The 10,874-nt window shown below is 51.9% G+C and overlaps 1 protein-coding gene across 3 annotated transcripts in view; it reads right to left on the reverse strand.

Annotated features, from left to right (window-relative positions):
• Positions 1 to 653: 653 nt before the first annotated feature.
• Lrrc15 (leucine rich repeat containing 15) overlaps positions 654 to 10,874 on the reverse strand; it is a 13,329-nt gene continuing 3,108 nt past the window's right edge. For 2 of the 3 annotated variants that reach the window (XM_050159897.1, XM_050159898.1), the window contains exon 2: positions 654 to 5,878. In XM_050159897.1, coding sequence (XP_050015854.1) covers positions 4,118 to 5,875 — 1,758 coding nt within the window. In that variant the 5' untranslated portion in view covers positions 5,876 to 5,878 and the 3' untranslated portion in view covers positions 654 to 4,117. Of the gene's footprint in view, positions 5,879 to 9,982; positions 10,100 to 10,874 lie in introns of those variants that run through there. The other variant, XM_050159899.1, reaches the window with a different exon arrangement.

Consider the following 10,874-nt stretch of genomic DNA (forward strand, 5'->3'; position numbering starts at 1 on the left):
GTGTCTCTGTGTGTATCTGTCTCTGTGTGTCCCTGTGTGATCTATATGTCTATGTGTGTCTACGTGAGTCTGTGTGTGTGTATCTGTGTGTGCGTATCTGTGTTATGTGTCTGTTTGTATGTCTGTGTATCTGTCTGTGTGTCTGTGTGTGTGTGGTCTATGTGTCTCTGTGTATGTGTCTGTGTGTCCATGTGTCCAGACCGCAGACATGTGTGCATATGTGTATGCAGTATGAGGGGATATTTGCATCAAGAGCTTTGGGGATCCTGCACAAAATAAGCAGCAGATTTGGCCCCTCTCCCCATTATGTGGAATTCCAGAAGCCTGTCCCAGGGGACTCTGGGTGATTAGGGGAGGGTAGCCAGCCAATAGTTCACAAGGTGACTCTGGGAAATTCATTGTATTGAGTCCACTTTTTTCATCTGTCAAACGGGTCAAACTTTCTCTTAAAGGTCCCCTAGCCATAGTGGCCTATGGACATGTTTGCTATTGCTGTTCAGCCCCCATATATTTCCCCAAAGGCCTTTTCACCACCCAGAATCAAATTTTTGTGAAGAATCAACCCATCCAGGCCAGTTTTATAATGGCAGCAAGAGCAGCATCCACAGATGTGAGACCCCTCACCAAGATGTCCACAGAGAACACACTTGTCCCGCGTATATGTTTATTGTTGATTCTGTACACCAAATCTACCACAAGCAGCATCTAGCAAAGGACAGACCCCCAACCCTGCCCACCAGGGCTCACATTCTATAAAACACCAGGGGTCTAGAAAGCTCTAAATGCGCTGCCGAGCAGCTGGGACTCTTTGCAAGGATCGTCTCGTAAGGCAAGTGTGATTATTCTAGAATGCAGAGCAAAGGCAACGGGAGGCAAGTTCACTCTCTCCTTAGGGCCCTGGGACCTGGTGGTGTTTCACCCTGGAGCTTCCTGCTGCCCTCTCTGTTTGTACCACACTGGTGTCTTCCTTCCTGAGATCACCATCATTCAACGTCCAGATCTGGTTCTGACCATGGGGTCTGGGCCTGAACCTTGGAGTAGCATGTAGCTAAGTCTAGAACACACACAAGGCCTGCTTCCTGACTCCGGTGACCGGCCTGCTCTTCATATCCTTCCCGAGGCTGGAAGCGGATTCCAGAGTTCCATCTGGATGCCCGTGGGAACTGTGTGGCTGCCAGTGAGAAGCTCCGAGAACCCAGAAGTATGTGTACAGCCTGTTTCCTCTGGTCTCGTGATGGAAGCCCTAGACAGCCCACGAGACTTTGTACAGAGATGGTCTGCTGGGCACTGTGCAGAAAAGGCTCCAACACAAGAGGATAGCGGTGTGACTAAACTCAAAAGGAGTCGAGAAGGTGAGAAAGAGATGCACCCAGGCCCCCAGGATCTGTTAACATGGTGACTCTAGTTGGCCTTTATTAACTTCTTCCAGCATCCACTCCCCTCCCCGCTCCACATAAATGCTGGCCATGGTAGTCTAGACACCAGTTAACAGAGAGGGTAAGAGGGCTGAACTCTGTGCTGCATCACAGACGTCTATGGGCTACAGAGCTCATTCCAGCTCCAAGAATTGAGCAAATGCATTACCCTACTGGAAAGAACCCTCCACACAGTGTTCCCAGCACCTCCCTCTCTGACCAGAAGATGTGGAGAAATCGAAAGGCCCACGGATAAGGAACAGGCCCGATGACACCATCTGGACACTGTACTGGGGAGAAAGGAAAAGGCTCCCTTGTCACTAGCACCTGTGTGCACATAGATCACTGTCCGTGAGCTCCTAGGCAGGCCATGAGAGACAGCTGCTCCCAGGCCAGCCTTTGGGCCAGCAAGGTCTATCCCTGTCGTGGCCAATGTCAAAAGTGGTCACTGGCTCCAGGTTATAACTGGCAGGGGACCCTGGATACTGCAGATTCCAGCTCTCTCCAGCCCTAGCTCCCTGAGGCCGGATGTAGCTCACAAGAATCATCAGATGGTTCTGGAGAACGCAGCACTGCAATAGAGCAGGCCCAGCTCCCTCTCTTCAGCTCAGGATCCACCAACGGGCCAGTCAGCAGAAGCACACTCACACTCTCTCTGGGGTTAGGGACATCCTTGGTCCATGTGAACCAGGGTTTGCCCTGAGGAGATATCTTTTGACTGACATCAGATTCTCCGGGGCAGAGTGTGCTGGTTCTCACAAGCATTCTTTCTGGACTATTCTGTTAGGGAACCAGAGGGGAGGCTCTCTGTTGCCAAGACTCAGAGGGATTTCTTGTTTGCTCTGTAAGCACCATTGCAGGTTGGAAGTACATTTCCTGAGCCCTGTGGTCAGAGAGAGTCCTTCCCTCGAGGATAGGAAAACCTGACATTCTCCGTTTCACTGTTTTGTTTTCAAGGGAGGGTTTTTATACATAGCCCTGGCTGTCCTGGAACTCATTCTGTAGACCAGGCTGGCCTTGAACTCAGAGGTCTGCCTGCCTCTGCCTTCCAGGGCTGGGATTCAAGGTGTGCCCCCACTGTGTTTGGTTGTTTTTGCTTCTGCACAGGTGTATCAGTTGTCCTAAGAGAGCTAGGTCACCTTCGTAACTGTTGAAAGTGTGGAAATAGACACAGGTGTAGCAGGAAACACAGTCAAGGCAGATGAATTGTGGCTGTCACTCAAAGAGAAAACTCTAAACTAAACCATTCAGCTCATAACCAGAACCCAGAGCAAAGTGAGCCCACGCCCTCACGCGAACTTCCAGCCTGCCCTGGTATCTGTCGTCTCTGAACACCCTGGAGTCTGGCTACCAGCTGACTAGTGTTGATGAAGAATTTGACCACAATTCCTGGTTTCCATTATACTTGGTTATTCAATTGGAAGATCTCATCTCTGAGCTATTTTGCTTCCCCCAAATGGAGAACAAAATTAGAAACAGATATGGGCATATAAATACCCATACAAGGACGGGTTGAGGGGATGCGGATGAACAGAACAGGGCTTGTTGGCAGGGGAGAAGTGTGCTTCCACGGGCTACTGTACTTCAGATGCTTCTGGTCTGGCCAGCTCAGTTGCCTCTTGTCCTGACTGTACCTCTCTCTCTTTCTCACTCCCAACAGCTAGACCTTTGCAAAAGCTGCCCACGGAGGGGTAGGGGAGGTTGGGGAGGATCCCTCCCTAGCCCATGGAAAGCTAGGAAGTCCACAGCATCTCCAGAAGTCCTTCAGAACAAGCTTGGAGTGGAGACACTGTGATGTCTTTTCTTGGTATCATGCTGATCACACAGATATCTATTGAGATTGGGAGAATTCATCAAGCTGTACGCTATCACTCCACTTTTTGTATGAACGTGATCCTTCAATACACAATCAGAAAGGGGAAGTGAAGGGCTGAGTACAAGGGCCCTGGGAGGTTGTGTCCTTTTAGCCATTGTTAATGAGCTGACTTCCAAGTTTTGAGAACTTAATGACTGCGTGATTTTATACCATAAAGGGATAAGATCTTTGGAGGAAAGCTAGTGGCTTTAAACGTCCTTCTCTAAAGGGCTGAACTGTTGCAACAGATTCTGATGACAGCTCTGCCCGAGGGACCGACAGCAGAGGTGTTTTCTGACTTATAGCATGTGCTCCAAGCCAGGGCAGTGAGCTAAAAGATCCAAACCTTCTCACAGAGAGAACTTAAGTCTGCCTTTGGCAGCAAAAAAACAAAGGGTAACCTCTCACTTGAGGGAATAGAGTCAAGCCATGGCACAAAAAGAGAAGCAAGAAAAAAAAATCAACTTATATAATGCTTTGAGGCATGGGTTGTCCCAGCAGAGAACTAACTATCTTATAACGTGAGCAGGCCTTGTCATCATTAAGTCTACAGAGGCTGAGAGGGGCTGGGTGCAGCAGTGAGGATTTGACAGAGGGTCCCTCTGAAGGATGCCTCTGGGGTTGCGTGTTTCTTTGTTTGTTTAGTGACCAATTCAATTTCTCTGGGAGTAAAAGGTCCTGAAATGGCTGCTTCTCTATAGAAGACTCAGGGGCTCAGGACAAGATGGGGGCGTTTTCCCCTGGGCCATCCGAGCTTGACTGTGTGGACCCAGGTTTGGAAGCTGAATGATGGCATGCTTTGGTCCTCTGGTGTCATTGTTCCCCAGCCCTGCTTTAGCCTGCTTCCCTAACACTCATTGGGAGCCTTCATCTGCATCAGGACCGCCTGGCTCCTCTTCTTACAGCAACAGCAGCAGATGCAAGCAGCTAGGGAACAGGCCAACGCAATGATGCCGATCACAATGGCGGCAATAGCCAGCCCCGTCTGGGCGTCAGTCATGCCCCATGTATTGCGGTCATCGGAGACTTCGACAGTGGTCAGATCTGTGTAATCTTCCACAGCGGTGGTGATCTCTGTGGTAGAGGAAATGGATGTGGTGTCGGGATAGCTGGGTGACCCTGGCTGATTAGGGTCTACATAGCGTGGCACTTCCGGGTAGCTAGATACGTCAGGAACCTGGGCACTGGGCCCAGGGATGATATTGATGATGACAAGAGACTGGCCTCGGACATTGGCTGGGCTGGAACACACTGGAAGAGTGTCTGTCCCCAACCGGGCTCTGTTGAGAAGGAGCCAGTTATGAAGTGGGAGGATATCTGAGTCACACCTCCAGGGGTTGTCATAGAGACGAAGGTCACACAGGTTCACCAAGTGGTCAAAGATGCCCAAGGGCAAGTTCTCTAGATTGTTGTTCTGCAGCTGGATGGTCGTGAGGCCGTTGACGTTGGCGAAGATGCTGCCGGGGAGCTGTCGAAGGCGGTTATTTTGGAGGGAGATATTCTGCAGGTTGGACAAAGCTCGGAAGACATTTCCATCCAGGCCCTGTAGTGCATTGGTATGGAGGGACAGTTCTCGCAGGTTCGTCAAGCCGTTGAAGGCTCCTGGGGAGATGGAGTTGAGCTGATTGTGACTAAGAATCAGCACTTGCAACTGGGGCAGGTTGATGAAGGTGTTGTCAGGGAGGGAGGAGATGTGGTTGTTGTAGAGCCAAAGCTCCCGCAGGTTGGGCATAGGCCCAAAGATGCCCGGGGAGAGCTCCTTCAGGGAATTGCCGAAGAGCGTGAGCCTGTTCAGCTGGGGCAACTGCATGAAGATGCCAGGCGGCAGCTGCGAGATGTGGTTGTTGGACAGATACAGTTTCTGGAGGTTGCGGTTATTGTGGAACAGGCCAGGGGACAGGGTGCCGATCTGGTTCTCCTGGAGGGCCAGCTCCTGGAGGTTGCCAAGAGCATCAAAAGTGCCCATGGGGATGTCTGAAAGCCTGTTCTCATACAGCCGGAGCACCTGGAGGTTGCCAAGGTTCTGGAAAACCCTAGGTGGCAGGTGGGTGAAGCCATTCTTGCCCAGGTTGAGCTTGGTGAGGCCCACCAGGTGGTCAAAGGTACCTTCGGGGATGTATTCCAGATTGTTGCCGTGCAACTGGAGTTCCTTAAGATTGCTAAACTGGGAGAACTGGGCTGGCTGGATCTGAACCAGTTGGTTATTGGACAGAAGGAGGGATTCCAGATTGTCCAGGCCCTGGAAGAGACCAGGGGGCAGCATCTGTATTTTGTTGTTGGCCAGGCTGAGGTAGCGCAGCGAACCCAGGTTGCGGAAGGCACCTGGCATGATGTTGGACAGTTCGTTCTTCTCCATCCTCAGGGCAATGAGGGCTGAGACGTTGAGGAACGGGGTCTCCGGGATCTCGGTGATGTGCGTGTTGAGGATCTGCAGGCTCATAGCATTCCAGGGCAGAGGGGTGGGCACTGCCACAATCCGTGCCCCTGTACACTCTACTTGGGAGGCCCGGGAACAGGTACATTCACTAGGGCAGCCATAGTAGGCCAAGCCTGCAGCCCAGGCTTGGCAGCCCACCAGCAAGAGGAGATAATATTTCAGTGACATGGCCTGTGTGGGGAGAGAGAAGCTGTGTGAGTCACGGTCACCTTGCTGACCACCAACCCCTTCACTCCTCCTAATTCCGCCTAGATCCACTCCCCACACCTCATCCCAATTCATGTCCTCTTTATTTTTAAAAATAATCCACGGAGTCCAGTTTGTGCTGCCCATATACACATGGGTGTGGGGCCAGCCACTCAGCACAGTCTACCTGCCAGGGGCCACACCCTTAAATAAAACTCAATTTTCAATAGCTCCTCGGCTAGGGGTGGGGGTTCATAAGCCCCTCCCCCAAACCCATGCTGGAATGTGGACTGGCTTGATTTTGCACAGGTCTTCAGTGGTTGTGGTGAGTCCATGACAGGCCCTCCCCCACCTGTGGCTCTCACGGTCTCCCCGCCCCCTCTTCAGTTCTCTGAGGAACTGTACCACATATGACACGACCTCTGTAGCTCTCAGCCCCTGGCTGGCAGAACATGGCCTGGTAGGAAGGACCAGAAAGGCATTGAAAATAAGTCAGTCTATCAATAGGGTCTGAGCCTGGGATGTTCAGGCCACAGGACGGGGCAGTGAGACCCAGCAGAGGGAGGAAACACTAACCCCAAGTAGCTCTTCCTGCCCTGTCTCCTGACCCTCCCTACCGGCCCATCGCCAGCAACACCACCCTGGCTCTTTCTCAGCCCGTCCACATGCGCCTTATTTAGATTTAATCCAAGCCATCTCCTGATAAGCAGCCACCGTCTGCACCACAGGCTGCCTGTCTGGAAGAGGGGGCTGGGCCTCAGCTGATGCCTAGGGTGTGGCTCCTGGTGTGAGTCTGGTTCCCACAGGAAAACACTGGGTGGCCTGGAGTAAGTCCCTGAAAACAAAGATACACTTAAAGCTGAAGGGTATAAGTGGGTCCAGATGTCTCCTTAGGCGCAGGAGCCAAATACACGGAGGGCCTGGGGTTTGAAGTCACCTATGCCAATGCTAAATACAGAGCCAAGGGCGTAGTTCCCTACGTGGGTATTGGAGGTACTGCTTGGCCTTGAATGAGAGTTCTCAGGCCTCAAACTTCAGCTTCCTCATCTGCTAAGTGGGGGAGACAACCTCTGTTTTCCCTTGGGGTTGTTGTGTGGGTTGGATGGGAGAAGATTCCAAGGGCATCCTATGCATGGCTGTATTAATACACGCACGCCCTTGTTCCCAGTTTACCCATAGTACACATTTATGGGCCCCTGAAGGCAGCAAGCCCTCCGCGTGTCTCTAGTCTGGCAGGCTTAGTCAAGGGACTAAGGATTTTTTTGTGTAGACATGAGAGGCCATGATCTCTGCCCACAGTTCAAAGGAGCCTATAACTCCTGAGGCCTCAGGAGTTGCCACCGCTCATGATTTTATGGGGAGGCAGGGAAACTGAGGCTCCAGTCTTAAGGCTCCGGTCCCCAGGTTTCCAGGGGAGGACTTTGAGTGGCGAGCAGTGCCCCTCCTAAGGGGCAAAACTGACGACAGGCAGGGATGTCAGTGGGCAGTCAAGGCACACACTGGGCAAGGCGGGACACTCGGTAGCTTCCCTCGGCGCCCTGGGATGATGGGGTCCTGAGCCTAGCTCCCCACCCAGGCCTAGGCTTCCTACACCCCTTTCATTCCCCCGACCAAAAAAGCAGCTGCGAAACACCCTATTATTATCTCCCTCCCACATAGCCCTCGACTTTTCATTTATTCTCAGTCCTTTCTAGCTCTGGCCTGTGGAACTTTGATGAAGGACTTGCCTAAGTATGTATGACTATGGGGGGAAGACAAAAGAACAGCATGGCCACTCGAGTCTGGTGGCAAAAGTCTAGGAGGCAGGTAAAGATGCGGGCCACATTTAAACAGTTCCAAAAATAGAGAGAAGACTTTTTACACAGAGGACCCACAGATCCAGGCATAGTGGCTCAAGCTACTACTCAGGAGGCTGAGGCAGGAAGATTTCTGCAAGCCTGAGGCTAGCCTGGACTATGGAGTGAGACCTTGTCAAAAAAAAAAAAAAAAAGAAAGCATTAAGAAAACTAATTAAAAAGCCTAGGCCCAGAGAGCTCTGTCAAGCCAGTGCTGGGTGAGTGGAGGCAGGTGGATCCTGGAAGCTCTCCAGCTGGACAGCCAGCCTAGCTAAATGGAGGAGCTCCAGGGTCAGTGGAAGACTTTAGCTCAAAAATTAAGATGGGGTGCAATCGAGGAAGACACGTGAAGTTGACCTCTGGCCTCCGCGTGTGTACCCAAAGGCACAAGGACACACCTCTCACCCCACTCCTAACAAACACACACACACAAAGAGAGCACAGGAAAAAAATGGCTCCATCTCCAAAATGTCAGGTTTTGGGTTGGCAAGAACAAGAAAACAATGCTGCAAGAAAAGCTAACGGTCTTGAGAGAAGTAGGGAGTATGGCAGGGAAGGGGTGTTGGTCTTACCCGAAAGTCCTAGATCAGGCCCCTTCTTATTGTGCTATGCTTGGTACCGCTCTGAACGTCAAAGCCAATGACAAACTGGTTTCCTTTTTTTTTTTTTTTTTTCCAAGACAGGGTTTCACTGTAGTTTTAGAGCCTGTCTAGCTCTTGTAGACCAGGCTGGCCTCAAACTCACAGAGATCCACCTGCTTCTGCCTCCTGAGTGCTGGGATTAAAGGCGTGCGCCACCACTGCCCGGCTGACTAACTGGTTTCTTAAAGAACTCCTAGATCAGGGGTTCTCAACCTTCCTAATGCTGTGACCCTTTAATACAGTTCCTCACATTATCGTGACCCCAACCATAAGATTATTTTCATTGCTATTCCATCACTGTAACTTTTGAGAACCAACGGCTGGTGAGAGGAACAGACCATCCAAACATCCACCGAAGGAGCTGCGGAGAGATTGCCGGAAGTAGAGAGAGAATCCACGAGCCTTTCCAGAGTGTGAGGAACACCAGCGTACTTGGGTTGTGGCACAGCCGAGTTCAGTTCACACTCAGTGTGCACAGCCTCACAGAGGCAGCAAGCTCCATGTTCAAGCATAGCTGCGCACTTTTAGATGCACTTTGAGATGAAGAAAAGATTCCTACCCCACCCCGAGCAAGCAGTTCGTGGAGAAGACAGCAGATGCCCAGCCCATGGCTAAGACTATGGTTCTATGGCAGAGTCCCAGAGAGTGGAAGTGAGAACCACCCATCTTCCAGGAGGCTGGGCAGTCAGGGCTTGTGTCTGTCCATCCCCTTGGTAGATATGTGCGAGACTCACTCCTGGCTGAGTCTGAACTACTAAGTTTTCATAAATATTCCTTTGCCTAGCTCCAGGGATGATGTCATAGCCCAAGTAATGGAGAGTGATTATGTACCCATCACCCGGAAGCCCTGCCTGTTGCTTTTCTTGTAGGAAGCAGCTCCCTTGGGGACCAATCCCCCAGCTATGCAGGGATATCAGGCCAGCCCCATGAAGACTCTGAGCTCTGAGGCTGTGTGTGTGTGTGTGTGTGTGTGTGTGTGTGTGTGGTGGTGGTGGTGGTGGTGGTGGTGGTGGTGGTGGTGGTGGAGGGGTTGCTGGACACTTTGTAGCCTAGGAGGAAAACCAAAGAGATAATTCCCTGTGGGAACAGGCATTGCTGTCTAAAATGGACCACACTCAGCACAACAAATATTTCAAGAATTCCCAATGTCTTTTTATAAATCCTCCCCCATCTGCTGGGCCCACCCAGTGCTGCACGCAGCTGTTTCCAGTTTTCCAGTGGTTGTGACAGCTGGAGCCCCACCTTTCACACCTGCCTGCTCCTGACCCCCTGCAGAGAGCACCACCAAGGTGCCCTACTCCTGCAGATGCAGCACTCAAAGCCGGCCTGGGGCTAGACCTTAAACTCTCGGAGGTGCTGCAGGCTATGGCCTTGGCCTCAAGGAACCAATGTCGGCCCTAATAGCCCACGCTGCCCAGTGCTGCTTGGCAGCCATGACAATGGCAGTTAAAGGCCCTCAAAGCTGCCCTAATTACAGCCTCCTCCTCCTCCAGGCACTGAGCGCGTCCTCAATCATTTGGGCCAGCCCCTGGGGAGGGGGGGGACACCTGGCGTCAGTCGGACCCATGTAGTCAGAAAAGCTGGGCAGACAGACCGAAGGACGGACGGCTCACCTGGACATGGACGCAGCCCCTCCCCAGGAGTGGAAACGATTGAACAGGGCGCTGGCTCTGGGTCTCTTTGCAGAAACACCCTGTGACTCACAAGCGAACACATAATTAGCTTTGAAGCCCCGGACGTCTCTGCTTGGGAGTTGGGCTTTCTTGGATTCGTCCCATTGTTCATCTTCCCTAAACACAGCGTTCCCTGGAAAGAGACTCCTTACTCCAATGCCACAAAGTGAGACTTTTGAAGAGATCCAGGGAGACACCTACTCTACAGTGGTCTTGACATTAGCAAGCCGAGTTGAGGTAAATACTGAGGCCTTGGTTTTCCCTTCTGGAAAAGCTTCCGAAGCCCTTATACCCATCCCCTCTTCCCCATGAGGAGCCACCCAGCTAGGTCCCACTTGCACCCCAAGGCTTGAAAACCCTAACACTCTCAAGCCTGTATGTTTCAGAAGTTTCCCTAGCAGGACAATCCCGCGAGTTAATCGCTGTATCTTCACACAGCCCAAGACCTGAGAAGACCCTAAAGGGCCTCTCTTGCCCTGCCCAGTGCACCCGAAGGAATGGAGGCCCACAAAGAGGATCTCATTCATGCCTGTGACACTCGCTGAAGATGGCTTCCTAATCAAGGCCTCTTCAGGAGTGAGATAGACCCTAGGCCAAGCCAGAGAGGCCAGACTTGGGCATGCACTGCCCAGCCCCACCCGTGTTGTCCTCAGTCTGGCTGCTCTTGGATGCCACCGGTTAAGGGGTGTGAAATCAGAGAGGCTGGACCTGGTTGGAATTCAGACCTCGGGATATCTCTCTCTCTCTCTCTCTCTCTCTCTCTCTCTCTCTCTCTCTCTCTCTCTCTCTCTCTCTCTCTCACACACACACACACACACACACACACACACAC

Source organism: Alexandromys fortis, unplaced genomic scaffold, assembly GCF_014885135.2.
Source record: "Alexandromys fortis isolate MF-2015 unplaced genomic scaffold, M_Fortis_MF-2015_v1.1 scaffold_119, whole genome shotgun sequence".
In the NCBI taxonomy this organism is placed as follows: domain Eukaryota; kingdom Metazoa; phylum Chordata; class Mammalia; order Rodentia; family Cricetidae; genus Alexandromys; species Alexandromys fortis.